The 21,059-nt window shown below is 45.9% G+C and overlaps 1 protein-coding gene and 1 pseudogene across 1 annotated transcript; both read right to left on the bottom strand.

The window, feature by feature from the left end:
* Positions 1-603: 603 nt before the first annotated feature.
* Positions 604-9,903, bottom strand: Guca1b (guanylate cyclase activator 1B). Its single transcript, XM_027950529.2, has 4 exons — positions 9,697-9,903; positions 4,131-4,280; positions 2,614-2,734; positions 604-1,904 (listed from the first exon to the last, which is right to left on the bottom strand). The coding sequence occupies exons 1-4, from the start codon at positions 9,901-9,903 to the stop codon at positions 1,777-1,779; spliced, it is 606 nt and encodes a 201-aa protein (XP_027806330.2). The 3' UTR covers positions 604-1,776.
* A 1,911-nt stretch (positions 9,904-11,814) lies between these two features.
* LOC114104399 (replication protein A 70 kDa DNA-binding subunit-like) lies at positions 11,815-17,203 on the bottom strand (annotated as a pseudogene).
* Positions 17,204-21,059: the final 3,856 nt, after the last annotated feature.

Here is a 21,059-nt window from a genome sequence, read left to right as displayed (position 1 = left end):
CAGGGAAGGTGTGGGGAGTATGTAAAATCCTAGGGGTTGGGCTGGGGTTGTGGATCAGTGGCAGAGCACTCGCCTTGCACTATAAGGCACTGGGTTCGATCCTCAGCACCACATAAAAATAAATAAATAAAATAAAGGTGTTGTTTCCATCTACAACATATATATATAAACCTAGGGGTGCAGGGAGAAAACTCAGGGTCAGGGAAATAGAACATCAGGTAGGAGGGTACCATTCCGAGGTAGGGGGACAAGAGGGTGCATTGTGCTCACCCCTGTCCTGCCCCTCCCTTGGATCATCCCAGACAGGAAAGTCAGCCAGGGCCTGAGCAGCAGACACAGAGAGAAGGTGGAGGTCATTGCCAAGGGCATCCTGGGAAAAGAGGGAGCTGACATTGCTGCTCCTTCTCTTGCTGTCTGCCTCTTGGGAAGTCCTGAAGATCAAAGGTATCTATAAATAATTAGGATGACTTTCCCCAGCTTTGTTCATACGTCACCTGCATGATTTGGGGCATGTCTCTGTCCCACCTAGTGTATTATTTTTAAGCAGCCTTTTTTTTTTTTTTTTACCTGAAATTGATTTCTAAGGGACATATGAACATCACGTGAAATATCATACCCATAAGCCCTCAGGTTCAATAGGTTTGTTTTATTTTTTTATGCATCAACACACAAGCATGTCTACCCAAGGTAAAGCAAACATGCTTCCAGATCCCACCACAAACCGTCTCACAGGGGTAACACTGCTCAGGGTGCTGGTTTCCACAGTCTGTTCTCAGAGGTGTCTCTGGAGTCTCCAGAGGTAGGAGGGATCTGAGCTCCCCAACCTCCTTCAACTAGAAGGTCTCTCTTTTAGTCTCTACATTAAGGTTGTACAAAAGAGTTGTAAAACAGAAAAGAATGCCACATCTAAAAACACGACAATCTGAAAACTGCTGTCGAATCCAAGCTGCACAAGGTTGGGGAAGAGAAATGGCCTTCTGGAGTCCCATGGCCATTGGAGGCAAAGTCTGGCCTAGAACTTAGGTCCGCAGACCCCTGATTCTCCCCAGAGGGAGAGAGGGTTCTCCATCTTCTAAAGGAATGAGGGAAGGTCCCTGTTGGGGATGTGGGGGAGAGGTGGAAGGGGTGGATAAAGATGGAGGGTGGGGAAGAGGGTGGGGGAGCAGGGCTGGAGGGCAGCACCAGGCAGGGCTCAAGCAGCCCCTTTAAGCACAGCAGCCTCTACAGCGGAGGACCACAGCCTGCTATCTTATTTTCTGAAGCTTCCCTTGTTAACACCCCTGATGAGGACGCCTGGGGAGGAGGTGGGCAGGGTCCTCCCTGTGGGCCCTCCTCGGGATCCCCACTCCTACCTTCTCTTCAGCTCCAACACCTCCCAGCCCTGCTTCCTTCCATGCTCTCTTCCACTCCGTAAGTGTGGGGTCCTCATTCTGATTTGGTCTATGGGGCCTCCGCTACTCAGGTGGCCCCTGCTTCCAACTGAGAACACCTAGAAATCGGAGGGGCCCCTACAGTCTCCTGGCCAAGGCATATTTTCCCCTGAGCCACCGTGGGGGCAGCTGAGCGCCGTCAGCCCTGCAGACTGGCCCCATCGGCCCCTGCCCACCAGGGAAGGACTGTGCCCTTCCTGGCCCCACTCACTCCTGCCCAGGGGGTGCCAGCAAGTCCGCACCAGGGAAAGCGTGGGCAGGAGCAGGCTGGCCCAGGGACTCTCCTGCTACTTTGAAAACTTGGGTGAGCCTGCAGTCTGCCACAGGCCTCCCAGGGCCTGGCCCCTCAGAACATGGCACTTTTCCGTCTCTGCTGAGTGATCCAGCCACTGGGATTCATGTCCATCTGCAGCATCTTCATCACCCACTTGTCACGACGGGCACCATCCACGAACTCACTCAGGGACAGCCGACCTGAGCACGGGGCAGGAGACATGGTCACTGGGAAGAAGGCAAGACCTGGAGCTGGGGGCAGGACAGAGACCTTCCCTCCTAAGAGGCACCTGCCCCTCTTCTACAGACCAACCCACAGAATAGAGTCCAGAGCTTGTGGCTGGTCAATGTTCTGATTCTCCAGGAGTCTCCTGGGAACTAGAAGAGGCTTTCTTGACAAGAGACTGTAGCTTTACTCTTGCGCACAGCACCTCTGAAATGCTGAGCGGTCCCTGAAGACTCTTTCCAAGAGTGTCCCAAGCCAGTTCCCGTGCACAGCGCTGGAGGGCTGGGCCCTGAGCTGCAGGGCCGGGAGCTCAGTGGCCTGAACAGACGTCTCCCTGCCAGGCTCTACTCACCCTCCCATTTGTTCCCCTCAGCCACTCTGGTTGTCTTCACTTTCCAGGTGAGGAAACCGAGGCCAGGCTGAGGGGTTAACCTCCAAAGTTCCTATTCCTTCTGCTCGCTTGCCTGGCCTCCTTTGGTGACTCTCGGGAAGTTTTAATCTCTCACAAACACGTGCGCTGTGTGACGCCCTTTGGTATTTCATGTCGTCCTCTCCTCAGCCAGCTCACCCATGAGAATATCAGCAGTCGGGAAATGGCATATTGCCACTTGCCACGGCATATGGCCAGAAGGTGGGGATGATGGAGAGCAGGCAGCCCTCCTCCCCGGTAGCTCCACCCCTTACCGTCCGCGTTTTCATCCACCAGGTAGAAGATCCTGTCCACGACCTCCTCGGGTGTGAGCATCTGGCCCTGCTGCTCCGTCTCTGTCTCGATGTGGCAGGCCTTCTTCAGCTTGTAAATCGCCTGCCAGAGAGGAGAGGACTCAGCTGTCCTGCCAGACACCCTGCAAGCCTCCGCTCTACCCACACCCCTCAGTGCCACCTCTGCAGCGCTGGCCCCAGGCCGTGCATCTTAGTGTCACAGGAGCCAGATGTAAGCCAGATCCACCTGTCTGAAACGCCAGTTGTAATACCCCCTGAGGACTTCCTGGCCTCAATCTGCCCTTCCCCGACACCATTTCCATTCCCACTACCATCTGCAGAGGGATGGGATGACTAAGTCATCAACTCACACTCCGATCTACAGAAAAATAAATAGAGATGCAGAGGAGGAAAAAAAATTTAGTGTCATCTCTGTGTGTATAGGTGTCAAATAGTGTGACGGGACTGGAAGCAACCTTCTCCTTTGCCCTGTGTCCTTGCCAATGGGATGACATTTGCAAAGGTACCATGTAAATGCAGAAGAGATGGGAAAACTTGAGGGTCCTCCCTGGTCCCCAGCTGGGTGCTGAGGACAGAGGCTGCATGGTCTTGGTCTCCAAGGCCTCACTGCCCAGTCCAGCACTGGCAGAGCACAGGCCCCACTAAACAGGCCCGGGGGACCTGAGGGGATGCCCTGAAATCCAGCTCCAGTACTTCCTATGTATGAACGTGGGCAGACCAAGAGCCTCCAGGAGGCCACTTCCTTCTCTGTAAGCCAGGGCCAGCAACGCCCACCTTATGTAGTTCTGGGGATCCACTGGCTGCCACAGGAAAAGTGTCGGGAGCCTGTGACACTAGATGCCACCTTTCCTCTTTGATCATTCCTGCTGGTTGTCTATCCGTTTTGTTTTTTTAAAAGAAAAACTGGTTTTCTCTAAAGCACTTGTTTTTTATTTTATTAATTTCTACTCTCTATTGTTTCCTCTTGTATATTTTCTTTGGATTTAATTTACTCTTTTTTTTTCAATTTCTCTAGATGACTTCTTAGATCATTAGTTTTCAGCCTTTCTTATTTTTTTCATATAGACATCTTAAGACTATAAATTTCTCTGCAAACCCAGGTGCTCCACATGTTTTGTTATGTCACGTACGACAGGTGTGCGTCCTGATTCAATTCAAACCACTGCGTCTATGTGTGTGTGAGAGACAGACAGAGGGGGAGGTAAAGAGAGAGGGAGAGAGACTAACGTGATTTCTCGGGTTCGTGGAGTATTGGGAAGGGTGTTGCCAAAGTTCCAAACAGAGATTTTTCTACTTAACTCTCGGCCGCTGATTTTCAGCTTGATTTCACTGTGGTCAGAGAACACGTTCTGAATAATTTCAGTGCCTCTTCCCAACCCCACCCAGAGGCTCTCTTCAGCGGGCCCGCTGTGGCCAGCCCTCCGCGCCCCAGCAGTGCCTAGCACCCGGGGAGCCTGCTTCCAGGCAGGGACACCAACCTCCACGATGTCCAGGAGCTCCAGGCGGTCGATGCAGCCGTTGCCGTCCTTGTCGTAGATCTTGAAGGTCCACTTCAGCTTGTGCTCCAGGGAGCCCCTCAGCACGAGGTTCAGGGCCGCCACGTACTCCAGGAAGTCGATGGTGTCGTCCTGCACGGGGTGTGGATGCTGCTGAGGCCCCTTCCAGAGGGTGGCAGTGAGCTCTACGCAGGGTGACCCATCCCTAGAGAATCAGGGCTTTCCCTAGTCTCTGCAACCCACATGGCCTCTGCGTCATTGCACATGCTGTTCTCCACCCCCAGACCTTTCCCACTGGCAGTGGTCACCCAATCCTCCCTGTCCCTAAGGCTCAGCTCGAAAGTCCCCTCCTCCAGGAAGCCTTCCTTCTTGTACTGCTTGGGCCACAGCCTCTGTGTGGGTCTCTGTCTCTCCCTCCCTCCCTGTTTGCAGGCTCACAGAACCTGCTGTATTCTCCTTAGTTTGGGGCCAACTCTGGCAGCCTCCCCTCCCTCCTGGAGAACAGAGAGGGCTGGTATTGCTTGCGTTTCTTCTCCATGCCTAGTTCAGTGCCACTTGTGCGTAGAATTGAGGTCCTGTACATACTTATGAATCCTGAGCAAATGATCGACTTGATCTGAATTTGGGACTTAAGTAGTTTTGAAAGATCAGGAAGCAGGACTCATTGATATTTCCCCTTGCATGCACATTCACCCCGAGTGCCCGGGAAGGGCAGGCAGTGGCTCCAGTCCCCTCTCACCTCTAAGCCTAGGTGGACATTACATGGAAGGAAGGGCCTGTACCCCCACTCCATCCAGAAAGGGTAGGAGGAGGTGGAACGCAGTTGGAAATTGGGAACTGGAAGGAGGAGGAGCACTGCCTACTCTATAGATACCCTGACAAAAATGAAACTTCTTGGGACAGAAATGTGACAGCAACCATTATTCCAAAAGTAGTAATCAAGAAACTGGAGAAATAGATCCTTGCTTTTCTCCCCCAAATGTGTGTGAGGTGAAGGGCTGGTGGTATGGAGGCCACAGAGGGTTGGCTGGGCCAGGGTGTCAATTATAGGAGTTCACTTATTCCAGAGTTGGGACCACTGCTCTCCAAATGAAAAACCTAAGCCATCAGCTCCCCCGGGAATATCATCATTCACGTGACTTTGGAATCAGTGAGGACATCAATGGCTCAGAGCACTTCTGTCCCATTGGGTCAGGCCACTCAGGGAGCCTTAACCAAGGGGTACCCAAGTGGGCAAGGTTTGAGCAACAGGATAAAAATGGCAGAGAATGAGGGAAATAGCAAAAAGACTGAGGAAAAAATAAGAGGAAAGTAGGTTGCCTCAACACCAAGGGTTTTATTCAACATATTTTATTTATCATTCTTACAAATACATGGTTCTCCTGGCCCCCCTCCCCATATACTTATCTAATTGGGGTAAAGCTATGTTTGTAGTTTTATTTGCTGGATGTCCATTTAACATCTTCTCGTGTTTATAAGAATTATATAAACTATCAATATTTGTGGGGCTTGGGGGTACTGGGCATTCCCTTCTGTGAAACATATTTTTAATATTTTATTTTTAAAAATATGCATTTATTTATTGATTTATAGCAGGGAATAAATCCAGGGGCACTTAACCACTGAGCCACATCTGCAGCCCTTTTTATGTTTTATTTTGAGATAGGGTCTTGCTAAGTTGCTTAGCGCCTTGCCAAGTTGCTCAGGCTGGCTTTGAACTCAAGATCCTCCTGAGTCAGCCTCCTGAGCTGCTGGGATTACAGGTGTATGCCATCATGCCTGGCTCTAATATTTTATATTGCATAGGGAACATTGATGTGTATTTTTTTTTTTTTTTACATATTTCTGATACTGTCTTTTCTTTCTTCCTTCTTCCACCTGTCCCTCCCTGTACTGAAGGTTGAACCCAGGGGCTCTACTACTTGCCTACATCTCCAGACTTTTTTCTTTTTTTTATTTTGAGGAAGGACCTTGCTAAATTACCCAGGCTGGCCTGGGAACTTGAGACCCTACTGCCTCTGACTCCTGAGTCACTGTCTAGTAATTTCTTTGGAGTAGATTCTTACGCAGTGGTTATTTATTCTTTTGGAAGGCTATTTTCTTTTGTACTTATTATTTATTAAGCTTACTACAAGCCAAGCACAGTGACGCACACCTGTAATCCCAGTGGCTTGGGAGGCTGAGGCAGGAGGATCACGAGTTCAAAGCCATCCTCAGCAACAGCAAGGTACTAGGCTACTCGGTGAGACCCTGTCTCTAAGTAAAATACAAAAAAAAAGGGTTGGGATGTGACTCAGTGGTTGAGTGCCCCTGAGTTCAATTCCCCCCAAAACTTACTACAAACCAATCCTGTGTTTCTTCTTTAATAAAAATTGAGTATAAAAATCTATTCTCGTTTTATAGATGAGAAGTCTGAGACTTGGAGGTGCCCAAGTCTCCTCCAGTTCATCAAGTTGGAAAAAAACTTCTGTTCTCCACTCAAAGTTTCTCTCCTTCCTTCTTCCCTTCCTTCCTTCTTTCCTTCCTTCCCTGCTCCCCTCTCTTTTTAATTATTTCTTTCATGGTGCTGGGGATGGAACCTAGGACCTCACACATGCTGGGCAAGCTCTCTATCACCGAGCTACACCCCCAGTAACAAGGTCTAGCAAATGAGTCTGATGTCTAGAGGTACCAAGGAGGGTAAAAACCCCCACAAAATCCAACCCCCGACAAAGTCTCCAGGTTTCTAGATTCTCCCTCATTCTTTGTCCAGAAACTTCTGGTTCCAAACCACCTCTCTCAATGTGAGTCAGTGGAGAGAAGATGATTCATTATTTGCTTCTCCTCAAAGGGGAGGTCACTGCACACCCCAGGACCATTTCTGGGAAGCTTCTAGATGGTGCTAATCTCATCTGTTGTGCACAGACCTAGTCAGCTCCAATTACCCAGAGGCCTGTGAGGGGTGGAAATGTCTCATCTGCTGTGGAGTGGGGTGGGCGTGCCGTCTGCTCTGGGGGATTATATGCCTCATTTCTCTCTGAATTGGCTGTATTTGTGCACCAGCCCTGACCCCAATGCTGTTATACAAGAATCCCAAGTGACGTTCAGCTTTCCCCCTCTCTTTCCTTCCATCCCAGGGTGTCACAAGGCTAATTCTGGAGAGAGAGAAGAGAGTCGCAAGGGAGTAGAGGGGCAGAGACAGGGTGTATCTATAGCTCTGTCTCCACCAAACCCATTTCATCACCCTGGATTTGGACATGTGAGATGGATCTTTGAATTCTTTTCATAATTTTTGTTCTAAAAATCTCAGACCAGTCAGGCGCGCTGGTGCACGCCTGTAATCCCAGCAGCTTGGGAGATTGGGGTGGGAGGGTTTCAAGTTCAAAGCCAGCCTCAGCAACTTAGTGAGGTCCTAGCAACTCAGTGAGACCCTGTATCTAAATAAAAAACACAAAAAAGGGCTGGGGATGTGGCTCAGTGGTTAAGCTCCCCTGAGTTCAATCCCCTGACACACATACAAATAAAATAAAAATAAAAATCTCAGACCAATTGTCCAGAAATAAAACTCTGATATCAAGATTCTGCTGAAGAGCTGGGTGGAGCTCAGTGGTGGAGCACTTGTCTAGAGTGCAGGGGCCTTGGGTACCATCCCCAACATAGGGCAAAAATGATTGTGCTAAGGCAGGGGATGGTAGGTTTAGAGACAGAGACTACATGGGAGAGAAAGAAGGCTCAGTCCCTGACAGAGGAGCTCAACACCTTCCAGGGAAGCTCTTCCTTACAGCAAGATGCTAACTACTAAAGAAGGATGGTGGAGTCAGAAAAATATCAACAGATGCCCAAACTGGTAGATGATGATTTGATGAGCAATACTATATTTGCTGTCTCCAGGGAGATCCCGATAAGATACTTATTAATTGCAAAGAAAATACAGTAACTACCGTGGAGAAACCAAAAAGACAACACCTCCACCAAAAGCTTGAAGTTATTTCAGTCATGGGTTGAACCAACATCATGTACCCCATATGAAGCCCTGAGGGGGCCATGACATCACATCCATGGCCTTTTTTACTGGAATCTGAATCTCATGAGGAAATACTAGACAAACCTGAATTGTCAGATCCTCTACAAAATAATTAGGGCTAAAGCCTTAAAAAATGTCAAGCTCAATTAAAACAAAGGCTGAGATTGAAGCTTCCAAATTAAAAGAGACATGTCAGATAAATGCAGTGTGTGATCAGACCAAAAAAAAAAAGAAGAAGAAGAAGAAGTTGGGCATGGTGGCACATGCCTATAATCCCAGCAGTTTGGGAGGCTGAGGCAGGAGGATTGCGAGTTCAAAGCTAGCCTCAGTAAAAGCAAGGTGCTAAGCGACTCAGTGAGACCCTGTCTTTAAATAAAAATACAGAATAGTACTGGGGATGTGACTCAGTGGTTGAGTGCTTCTGAATTCAATCCCCAGTACCAAAAGAAAAGAAAAGAAAGAAAGAAAGAAAGAAAAGAGGGGGTTGTGGCTCAGCGGTAGAGCACTAGCCTTGTACGTGTGGGACCCTGGGTTGGATCCTCAGCACCACATAAAAATAAGTAAGTGAAATAAAGGTATTGTGTCCTACTACAACTAAAAAATAAATATTAAAGAAGAAAAGAAGTTATAAAATTTTAATTTTAATTTTAACCAAACTTGAATATGGATGATTATTAGACAATAGAAATTCAATGTTGAAACTTCCAGATTTATTTTTTTGGTGGGCAGTATTGGGGATTGAACCCAGGGGCGCTCTATCACTGAGCTATATTCCCAGCCCTCTTTATTTTTTATTTTTACACAGGGTCTTGCTAAATACCCAGGCTCGCCTGGAGCTAGTAAACCTCTCGCCTCTGCTGGGATTTCAGGCGTGTGCCACTGCACCCGGGTGATCAAATTGAATTTTAAAATTAAATTCCTACATGTGTATACAAAATTTAGCTATCTTCTTAGCTGCCAGTGCCATTGAAGAGCTTAAAGAAGCCCTGGGTTTGGATGGCTTCATGAGACCCTCCATGACCTGGAGAGTGGAAAAGGACTTTGCCCAGGGATCCAGCCACTCTCCCGAGTGGCTATAGCCTCCTCTAGCACCCATGACAGGGAAGACCTGGCCAGCCTCAGTTCAAAGGACCCCAGCAAGGGGCAGCTCATGGTGTGTGCTAAGACATCTTGTCCCATTTGGGACATCTGCTTAGCTCCTTGGGTTTAGACAGAGAGGGGCTCTGGCAGGTGTCAAAACCTTAGGTCCTTAGGCTATAGAGCCTCATCCAAAAACACACAAAGATAAGCCCTGGACGGTCAGACACCTTCAGGTCTCAGAAACAAGATGCAGACAGCATAGGATAAATGCTGAGAGAAAGGCAGGAAAGACAGAGGGAAAGGGACAGAATAATGGGGAGAGAAGAAAAGAATTTGAGGGAATTGAGACTGAGGAAGAGCAGAGGGCTCGGGGGTTTAGGGGTTATCCCAGAGGATGCATCTTGGTCAAGTATGCCAAGGGTGCCAGCTGGACCGGCCACAGGTCCTCCCTCTAGGCGGTCTTACCCCATTCTTGTCGAAGGCTCTGAACATGCCCTCTACGTATTGGGTGGCCTCCTCATTGTCTGTGACCTTGAAGAAGCGTTTGAACTCGTGCATGAAGAGGGTGCCACTGGGGCACTCCATCACAAACTTCTTGTACCACTCCTGGAGCTCGGCCACGTCCATCTCCCCAGACGTCTCCACCTCCTCCCAGCTGAACTGCTGCCCCATCTTGCCCTGAGGAATGTCAGGGGGTAAAGGTCTGTGTCTTCTCTTGGGCCTCTGCTGACTGATTCCCTAGGCTAGGGCTCTCTTCCTCCCTCTCCTTTACTTGACCAGCCTATTCATAGTCTCCCAGGTAACTGAACATGATGGACAGGGTAGGGCTGACAACCTGGCGGGGCAGGCCCAGACCAGCTAAGCTGCCCTAAGACCATTAAAAGATTCTTCTGGAAGGTTTGACCTCCAGTCTGCTAAGCCCCCTCAGCCCCACCCCTCTTGTTAGTTCTGCTAACCAAGCACCTAGGCTGATCCAAGAGGACCCAGAAATAAAAGAAGGGAAGAAACAGGAAGATGTAGGTGGGAGAGAGATGACAGGCTGGCACACTCCCATCTCACATACCCTGCCTTCCTTTTTAATTTGGTACAGCAAGGCTCAGAGAGGCCCATCTTGGAGATACAGAAGACTCTAAAATCCAAAGAGGAAGGAAGACCAACTTCTAGCCCTTAGAATAGAACCTTCTGGTGATCTGGTCTCGTCCTTCCATGTGATCTGCAGAATCTGTGGTGGAAAGGGTTCCAGGGGAGCAGCTGTCCTCAGCACACTAGGGGCCGTTCCCTTACAGATCAGCCCTGAGTCTTGGAAGTTTTTCATTTTCTAGTTCAAAATACAAATGCCTCCCTCTAACCCACCCAATCCTTTCTGACATTCCCTCCAAAGTTCTAACATAGGAGAAGGATCTTGGGGAATGGCCACAATACCTTTGAAGGCTCTCACTTTTATAGTAAAGGTCATGCAATCTGCTTTGGATCAATTATATACGCATGCTTATTTTTTAAATATTTATTTTTTAGTTGTAGTTGGACACAATACTTTTGTTTTATTTATTTATCTTTATGTGGTGCTGAGGAGTGAACCCAGGACCTTGCACATGCAAGGTGAGCGTTCTACCACTGAGCCACCACTCCAGCCCTGCAGGCTTATTTTAATATAATATAAAAATAATACTTCCAAGAAATCAGAAGACCCACAGAAGTAATTTTTCTAGATTTTAGGGGCTAAAGTTCTGGTGAATCAGCCCTTAATCAAGGGGTAGCACTGCCATCCCCACTGGATATGCATCCCTGAATTGTGCTTACCTCCCCTCGATGCTCCTACTCCAGAACACCCCCAATTCCTCAAAGTTCTTTGAACCTTCTTGCCATTCCCAAAATGGGAACCCCCTCCTTTGCCAGCCCTTCAAGTACTAGGGGAGTTTCTTCCATATTCTTCAAGGACTAGGGTAGGGCTAGTGTCCTCCTTGCTTCTTACCATTGCTTCCTGACGGCTTCTTGTCTTTTCTTTCTCAAAAATGCCTGTCCCATGGGAGCCATATCTGATTCCACCCCCTGTTTACTCTTTCTGTTGACATCATTTGCTGGGGATGTCACTTCTTGTCTCAAAGCAGCAAATATTTCAGTGACTTGAACATCCAGGCTGATAACTGACCACCCAGTCCTCTTAGTTGCAAAGTGTTTTTCTCCTCCCAACCTTGACCCCTGACCATACCCTTGTGGTCCAGGGCCTGCAGCTGCAGCATCTGGGAGCTTGTTAGACATGCAAATTCTCAGCACACACCTCCCCCCCAAGATGAATGGGCAGCTTTGGGGATGGGGCCCAGCAATTTAGCAAACCCCAGCCCTCCTGTGCTTCTGACATACAATAACATCTGAGAAGCACAACCCTAGGCTTTGCTGTCATTGATTTCTCAACTGCCTCTGAAACAGACATTGCCTGTTTTGTTTTTTTTTCAAATTTTTTACTTGTAGAAAGACAAAATACTTTTATTTAATTTATTTATTCTTTTTTAAAATATTTTTTTATTTACATTTTAGTTTTTGGCAGACAAAACATCTCTATTTGTATGTGGTGCTGAGGTTCGAACCCGGGCCGCACGCATGCCAGGCAAGCGCGTTACTGCTTGAGCCACATCCCCAGCCCCTATTTATTTATTCTTATGTGGTGCTGAGGATTGAACCCAGTGCCTCACATGTGCCAGGCGAGCTACAACCCCAGCCCAGACATTGCCTTCTCTAGTCAGCCTCTCTAATGGCTTATTCTAATACCTGCACTGCAGTAATTCACCAATCTGAGTGACACTTCCATCTTGTTGATCTAGCATCTGTCACCTTGCTCATGTCCTCTTTTCCTCCTTGTCCTCACCCCACTGCCCTGCGTGCTTGCTGTTTCCTTGACTTCTCTGCCCCCCCTCTCCCTCCAACTCCCTTGGCAAAACCAGGTCCTGGTCAATGCTACTTACTGTGTACTAACACCTCACCGCACCCAGGAGACTGAGCACTGCTAGAGATGATCCTAAAATCACGCTGGCTGCACACACTTCAAATAATGGTGGACTTTCATGCTCTTCCCCGCCAAAGTCACTCTTCCTCTAGAAAAGACTTCCTGCCTCCACACCTTCCATGCACTCCCACGGGCGCAGTGACCAAGTGGCATCCTTCACAGAGAGACAGAGGAGCCAAACAGCAACTCTTCCCACCAATGTTTACCAACTTCTGTGTCTCTGTGCCCACATCCTCTGCCCTCTTCTGCTGCAGTGGAAGCGGCATCCCCTGCCCACTTCCTTACCTGTCTGCCCTGACACTTGCTTCCCAGATGATGTCTCTTTTCACCTACTAGACTTTGTTCTCACGATTCATCCTTTTCTCTTCTGCAGCTTCGATTTCTAACAGATCACACCTGTCAGCATTCAGACATGCTTTAATATTACCTGAATGAAAACAAGACAATCTGTCCTGACCACACATCCAGGACCACATCATGACTTTGGTGGGCCACACTTTTGTCTTCATGGGTCATTATGTAAAAATTAGATAAGTAAATATTAAAATTATATTTCATCACTCAGTATAAAAATGAAGATTGTGTTCATTTTGTCTTTGAAGGACTGGGAATCAAAGCCAGGGCCTTCACATGCTAGGCAAGCACACTAGTGCCGGGCTACACCCTGACCCCCTTTTAGATTTTGTTTTGAGACAGAGTCTTGCTAAGTTGCTGAGGTTGGCCTGGAACTTGTGATCCTCCTGCCTCAGCCTCCTGAGTCATTGGAATTATAGTTGTGGGCCACTGCATCTGGCTCACCTTTTATTTTGATTTTTAAAAGAAATTTAATTCAGGTGCAGTGGCTCATGCCCATAATCCCAATGGCTCAGGAGGCTGAGGCAGGAGGAACACAAGTTGGAGTCCAGCCTCAGCAATGGTGAGGCACTAACCAACAACTTAGTTGTTGCTGTTTTCTTTCTTTCTTTTTTTTTAGTACCAGAGATTGAATTTAGGGGCACTCAACCACTGAACCACATCTCCAGCCCGATTTTGTATTTTATTTAGAGACAGGGTCTCACTGAGTTGCTTAGGGCCTTGCTTTTGCTGAGGCTTGCTTGATCCTCCTGCCTCGGCCCGAGCTAGTGGGATTACAGGTGTGTGCTCTACAGAGCCCGGCTGTTGTTACTGTTTTATGCCACTAAGTGTTCGATGTTTTCTAAGGTAGCATTAGATGACCTGAACATTCACGAACCTGCTCTGCATTCTCCCCCCGCCCCACCCCGCTACCCTGAGTGACACATTTCACTGTGCAGAGTTGGGGTCAATTACTTGTGACATAGTTGCTGCTTGAAGATAACAAATCTTAAAATCGACAAAAGCCTGAAGTCAAAGGGCAGGACCTGGGCTATGACCCCTGCTGCTGATCCCCAGGTCTGACAGTTTGCACCAGAGCCCTCTGAGCACCTAGTCCTCTGCCTGGGTCCTAAGAGGCTCACAGAGGTGCTCTGACTGTGTAGGTGGTGCGGGGCTGTCATTGGGGGGTGGGAAGAAACTGGCTCCATTTTAGCTGCTTCACACTCTGTTCGCCGACATCGCTGCATTTCTCTGGTGTTCATGGTCAGCCTTCTGCCATAGTCTCTGCAGTCCACGGGCTCCACGGCTATCATGGTGGCTTTAATTCGGCACCCTCTTGTAGGTCTGAAGTTTGACCCTGATTCTGAATGTGAAAGTTCGAAAGTTGGTGATCTGGAAAACTTCTTCAAATGCCTGCTCATTCCTCTCTTTTAATTCCTCAAGAGAAGCAGTATTTTGTCCACGGATGGTTTCAGCAGACTCCTGGAAACAAGTCACTCATTGATTCTCTTGGAAATCCGTGATATTCACTGACAAGATCAAACTGGCAAATTCACTGTCGCACTTTTCACAGTGGAATAATCCATTCTGTTGGTCAATCGCTTTCTCACTGCAGTCCTAGGTCAGGCAACCTGGTGCACACAGTTCTCTTTGCAAAATTACACCACTGTTGCCAAGAGCTAAGCTAGCCTGCCTTGTCACCCTGGCCAGGTTCTCCGATTTAACCTCTCATAAAGGTTTTCCAGTTGGAATTGCTCCCTCCTCCTTCTCCACTCTTTAGATCAAGATGGAAACACCATACAAGGCTTGTACTTGTGAGTCGAACCATCCCCACAGTTTAGAGGCCTGTGGGATGTCACAATGATAGTGCTTGAAAACAGCATGGAAAGAAAGCCTCCATCAGAGACTTTGGCTCCTTCCATGGCATCACGGGCTAGAACCATAGAACTTGTCAGCATCTTCTCCCCAGAGAGTAGCAGTCACTACTTGCCCTGACAAGTCCATCACAGAGATGCTTCTTTCAGCAACTTCTCTGTTGTTACACTTTGTTGCGATTTTAATGGCATCTTCATAGCTCTTGCAGATGCAGATTATGTTCTCTATGTCACCAATCCCTGTGATGATGACCATCGTCACAGGGCATAACTGAAATCTCATTTATTGAATGAGTCTTTTTTTTTTTTTTTTTTTGGACTGGGGATTGAACTCAAGGGGCACTCAACCACTGAGCCACATCCCCAGCCCTATTGTGTATTTTATTTAGAGACAGGGTCTCACTGAGTTGCTTAGCACCTGGCTTTTGCTGATGCTGGCTGTGAACTCATGATTCTCCTGTCTCAGCCTCCTGAGCCACTGGGATTACAAGCATGTGCCATCGCACCCATTCTCAGTCATTTTTAACAGCTGAGAATTTTTTGTTAGTGATCTTCAGGGTGCATTTTGAGAAATAATACCCCTTGTCAACTTCAATAAGGGCAAGAACTTGTCCACTTGATCACTGAAAGCACTAGCTGTGATTTCATCACTTTCATCAACTATTTCTTTACAGAAAAGTTTTCCTTCTCCTCAAGAATTGCTCCAGGTTCTGGTTACACAGCATTGATAGTCCACTTGGACTGGAAAGGTGTGAGGCTGGCGATGGGTACCACTTTGGTCTGTGTTCCCCCAGAAGGATGCAATAGACCGGTCCCTTCAGGTGTTCCAAATGTTTCTGAGGCACCATAAGCCTTAGATACAGTGGAAACCTCTCCGGAGCTCCCATTCTGTTGCTGGGGCTTGCTGGGTGATGGATTGACAGGTGAGATGGGAGAAGGAACTTGCTGCTGCCTGTGTCCTTCATGATAGGGCACTGGATTGCCAAACTTCATCCCAACTGTTTCAGCTGAGTTCAAAACTTCTAAGTCCATCAAAATAACTACTCTCCTTCCATCTTTCAGAGTGTTAGCAATAAATTGATGAATCTGGCAAATACAATTGTTGGACAACCCTTCTTCCTTAACAAGAGGATTCAATCCATCACACACAAGCAGTTGATAACAGGGTGGACTATTTTCTGTTGTAATGGGACAGATGTTGATGAACTGGCAGATGGGCTTTATAGATGCATCTCCCTGTTGCAGTGGCCCTCTTGCTCAAGCGGCCAACCATGTCCACAGCACTAACTTCCACCGGTGCTGGCCCTCCTTGGCTCTCCTGCTTCACTATAGGTCGGATTCTGCATCCTCTTCTTTATCCCTTATTCACTCCTCAGCTTGCTCCAGCTGAGCGTTCACCCCTGTTGGTCCACAGAAAAGTTTTTAAAGGTCTCCAGGAACCTACTTTTCTTACTTAACCTGCCAGATTCATCCTACTTCACCAAACCACATTCTTTTTCCAAATGTTCTGGGTTTCAAGGCCCTACACTCCTCTGAGTTCTCTCTGGCTTCACCAGCTGTTCATTTACTCTGCCAGCCCAGCTGCTCCTTCACCAGCCTCTGAATACTCTGGGGTTGCCAGGCTTGTCCTCAATACTCCTGCCTTCCTGCTCTCTCCCCTGATCTCACTCATTCCCTTGACAGTACAGACCAGTTACAGTCTGAGAGCTTCCAAATTTTTTATCTCCATCCTGAACCTTGCTCCATAACCCCAGGTGCTTGCATCCAAAGGCATACTAGATGCCAATATCCAGATTGCAAATTTAGCAAATCAAACTTGTTTCCCATCAATTCCCCCAACTCTTCCTCAGTCATTACATTTGATTAACTGCTTAGGCGCTCAACTAGGAATCATCTCTGTCCCTCAGAACTCATTTCACTCTATTAGCAGGTCATTCTGTCAGTTCTACCTGCAAACTGTATATACTGAGTCTCATCGCTCCTCATCAGCGATGTTTCCAATTCTAGTCCAGGCCCACTCACCTGGCCCACTGCCACAGATCCCTAATGAGCGTCCCAGCCTGCTTTGGGCACTCTTGTCTTTTACCCAGCAGCAAGAGCAGCATATTCTAAAACCTAAATCAGATCCTGTTGCTCTCCTGCTCTAAACCCTCCTATAGCTCCCCATTTACATTGAGGATAAATTCCACACTCCTTCCCACCAGTGACGCACTCCTTATGTGACAATCCATCCTACTTCCATCTTCAAATAGTGCAAACACACTTGTGAGTCAAACCATCCCCAGAGCTTAGAGGCCTGTGGGATGTCAGGATTCATTCATTCACAAGCTCATTCTAGGATCAGAGTCTTAGAATTTAATGTCCCTCCTGCTTGAGTTGCTCTTTGCCCACATCTTCAGAATTGCTTCCTTCCCAGGATTCTCCCCTCCTCAGAGAACTCACTCCCCCAAGGGGCCATTCAAGAAATTCTGACATTATCCTATTTTATTTTCTACATAGTTCTTACTGCTTCTGGAAACTTCCCTCCTGACTTATTCTCTATATTCCCCACTACAGCCTATTCTCTATGAGGAAAGGAACTTCACTATGTGCACTACTGAACCCTCAGGTTTAGAAGAGTGCTTGACACATATAAGGAACTCAAGTCCTTTTTGAGTATCTGAGCAAAGTGGCAGGGTCAGTGCTGAATTCATAGGAGATGTCACTCCTTCCTTTCACAGCTCAACTCCTGGATTCCTCTGAGCCCAGATAAGGGGCATGGGGATAGAGCACATGCCTGTAATCTCAGCAATTTGGGAGACCGAGGCAGCAGGATCTCAAGTTTAAGGCCAGAATCAGCAACTTAGCGAGGCTATAAACGACATAGCAAGACCCTGTCTCAAAAAAAAAAAAAAAAAAAAAAGGACCGGGATGAGTGATTAAACGTCCCTTGGTTCAATGTTCAATTCCCAATTCTAAAGAAAGAAAAGCAAAAAAAGCAAGCCTCATAATCAGGTACTTAAAAATAAAAAATAGTGGGATTTTTGAACTGGAAGAGGCTTTGACAAATAATCTCCCCAGTTGTTTTCAAACTTTCTCATCTCAACACATCTACAATCACCATGGCCACTGGCAGCTGTAGCTTTCTATGGCCAGCATCTCAACTGGCTTCATGTGAGGGTGGCATGAGCTCTGTCCATCTCTTGGTGTTTATTGACATTTAAGCCACACTGTGGAGAAATTAAAGGACAGTACCAGTCACAGGAATGAAAAGCTGACTAAAACATATTATTCTTGATTATATTGATTATTTCTTATATATTGATGTCTTAGACTGTTGTTACTGTAATAAAACATCTGTGACTTTAAAAAAAAGACAGTACTTCTATTCAATAAATTTTGCGAATGAACTACCTCATAGACTTTGGCTGAGGAATCTAAATTTTGATTGGCTTTTTATGTGGGTCAGTTGCCCATGACTTACCCTAAAAATACTGCTGAGCTACTGAAGTATAAATATATCATTTTTAAAGAGGATTAAAAATCCACAAAGAGAACTGATAGCTTGAAGAGAATAACAATAGTAAGGATTTAAGGAGGGCAGGGTTAGGAATTGAGAAAGGGATTTGCAAAGAACCCTGGGGATTGCAGGCAGTCAGCCATAAGCCTGGTGCAGGAACAAAGGTGTATTTCAAAACCACAGACCACTGTCTACTGAGCCCCAGTCAGGCCTGGCCCTAAGCCCTAATGTCAGCCACCTCCATGCCACTGTCCTGGGGGCCCAGTAGGACCTGCCTTGCTGAAGCCCAAACTCTCATGCTGCCCCTTCACATTCAGGCCCTGTGCCAGCAGCAGGGGACAAACTGTGTATTCTGCTTCTTGCCTTTTTGCACATTTAACTTTTATCCCTTAGTTCTTTCCCCTAGTCAGTCTCTTTACTTCTAAGCTTAGAGGAAATGAGTATAGTTTGCTAATGTGAAAAGGAATCAAACTTGGGATTTAGGTTTTAGTACTCTGCATTCATAGTGGCTGGGGAAGCTAAGGCAGGAGGATTGCAAGTTCAAATTCATCCTCAGCAACTAAGTTGGGGATGTGGCTCAGGGGTTAAGCACTCTTGGGTTCAATCCCAGGTACTCCCAACCCCTGCACAAAATATCCTGCATTTAACACATTGACATTTAAGTTTCTCAAAGCCCCTTTAAGTAGACTCTAGGGTTGTCCCTGTGACTAACCTGAGCTTAAATTAATTTCACCAATTTTTTGGCCTGTTTTATCCTTCCACTGAAAGGGCAACTGAGTGGGCAAGTCAGAACTCTCCAAGGTTTTTTTTTTTTTTTTTTTTTTTTTACCTCCTGTAAAGGAAGATAATAATAGGAATGACTTTATTGGGTTGCTAATGAGTTATCAGATAGTAAATGAATACCCACATGAAGTTTAGCATGATATATGGTGTCTATAATAAGCATGTGATGGTTTCCATCTAAACTTCACAGCCATACTCTAAGGTAAGTACTGTCCCTTCCTGGGTGACAATCCAAGGGCCTTTCCAGCTGGTTCTTCAACAATGCAGCACACGAACATCTAAGGCATCATCACAGCAGTGCTGCATCTAGTAACAATGATTATTTATACAATGTCTATTATCTGCCCAGCACTGCACAACATGCATTATCAGTTATCTGATTTAATACTCCAATCTTGATAAGTAGGTACTAGTTCTCACATTTTACTAATTAGTAAATTGAGGCTCTGACAGGGTTAAATACCTTGCCTGAGCTTACAGAAGTTTGTGAGTCTGAACTCTTTATCTGATAGGCCTGTTTGACTCCAAAGTCCACATTTTCTCTACTCTGCTACTCAATAATAGTGAAATAAATTTAATTTAAAGCAGGAAAGGAATGCTTGTTGGCAAGTAGAAAGGTTAGGGGACTAGTGGTTTTAAAATAACTGTTTTATATATTTATCTTTGAAAAAACCTGAAACTTGGCACTGAACTACTTTTGTTTAATAGTTATATCTGTAACTTTGAACAGAGCAGAAAATAATTATATTTGATATGAAGAAACATGCTTTACATGAGAGAAAGCAATAATGAACTTAGGGCTACACCTTAATGAAAAATAAATCTTACTTTCTACCTGCCTTCTGGTATTCTACCATCAGATCCACCTATCTCATGAAACCATGGAAAGTGAGACCTGGGTATTGCTTCTAATTTTCAGAATATGTATTTTACTCAGGACCAAATTTAAAACAAACATCCCCCCCCCCAAACTCTTCTTCAGCCTATCAGGATAAGAAATATCTTGTTTATACCAAAGAGACTTTGAATATGCCAAATACTTTGTTACAAAAGAAATATTGCTAATTTCTGCTACATCTGTAGTTAATTGAATATCTACCTTAAAATAAGGATTTAACATAAAAGTTGAAGTGCTAGGATAAGCAACCTGGTTTACAGCATAATTAGTATGAAAACATCTAGAAATGGACATAGCCTTTGAAGGAGTCCTTTCTCATAGAGTCATTGTTGGAGGTGAGCACAATTATAAGTGACTTACATTGCATATGTGAGTGTGTATATGTGTATACATGCCAAAAAAAAAAAAAAAAAAAAAACTTACATGTGGACCTATACTTATTTTTAAAGACCTGCCTTTTAAAATAAAAGTGTGTCACAAATTGCTGCTTTGCTAGATGCAGTCATTATCATATTGCTTCTGTCTGATTGACTAGTTAATTCTGAGGCTTATAACTGGGATGAGTATGCTTTACACATTTGTGAATGACAGTCAATAACTGAGCTAAGGAGGTCATGGGGCACAGGCTATAGTTCTTTTCATGTTAATCACAATAAAGTAAGTCTGACACATAAGTAGGATGTATTCAAAACACTGATACCTGATAGCAGATCAGTTTAAAGGGAAAAAAACTGAGAAGTCATAATTACCCCAAAGATGTGAAAGAAACCACAGACACAGACCTGATTCTGCTGTAAAAAAGAAACAAAGCACCCTCCTGAGGTTGCCATACCAACTGTTCAGTCCATTGTACTCTTGCATCTTTCAGGGTTTTAATTTCATGGAAAAGTAGACATCTCCAAATAAAGCAAATGAAAGCTACCAAAAGGGCTTCCTACTGGGGACGAAATTAAGGAAAAATATTTATCTGGGCCTTCAATGTTTAAAAGACATTAATTCTATTCAATTACTGGTAATTACTACAGTAGTGAGTGCAAAATAAAAGCTTACTGAATGAATCACAGGATGAATGAAATGACACACATAGTAATATCTTGAGAGCATAAACTCCACTGTATGAACCTTGGAAGCAACCCTGTAGGTGTTTGGGTTATGAGAGTTTAGTGGGTGTCATAAATGTGCTTCATCTACTGCAGGTATATCCACATTCAAAAATGTAATGTTTAAATAAGGTCAATCTGTTGGTCATCACTGCCAAGGCAGCATATGCTAGCCTGCACGAAGGTAAAGATTAAAATCTTTAACTGCTCAGTGTTAAATTAACCAAAGTTTCTCTTTTAAGGAAATTTAAAATTAAAAAAGTGTGTGAAAAAAACCACTCATTTTCCAATATGTGAAATACTATAAATTAAAATCAGTAGAAACTAATAATAGAACAAT

This window comes from Marmota flaviventris, chromosome 6 (assembly GCF_047511675.1).
Source record: "Marmota flaviventris isolate mMarFla1 chromosome 6, mMarFla1.hap1, whole genome shotgun sequence".
Classification (NCBI taxonomy): Eukaryota; Metazoa; Chordata; class Mammalia; order Rodentia; family Sciuridae; genus Marmota; species Marmota flaviventris.
Note: the sequence above shows the minus strand (reverse complement) of the source record. Positions and strands in the feature narration are given on the sequence as shown.

Excerpts from the sequence above, each read along its gene's own strand:
- Guca1b (XM_027950529.2), bottom strand. The coding sequence starts at position 9,903 with ATGGGGCAGCAGTTCAGCTGGGAGGAGGTGGAGACGTCTGGGGAGATG. Across the intron at positions 4,281-9,696 it reads GAGCCTTCGACAAGAATGGG|GACGACACCATCGACTTCCT; the intron begins GTAAGACCGCCT and ends CACCCCGTGCAG. Across the intron at positions 1,905-2,613 it reads GGTGGATGAAAACGCGGACG|GTCGGCTGTCCCTGAGTGAG; the intron begins GTAAGGGGTGGA and ends CCCCGTGCTCAG.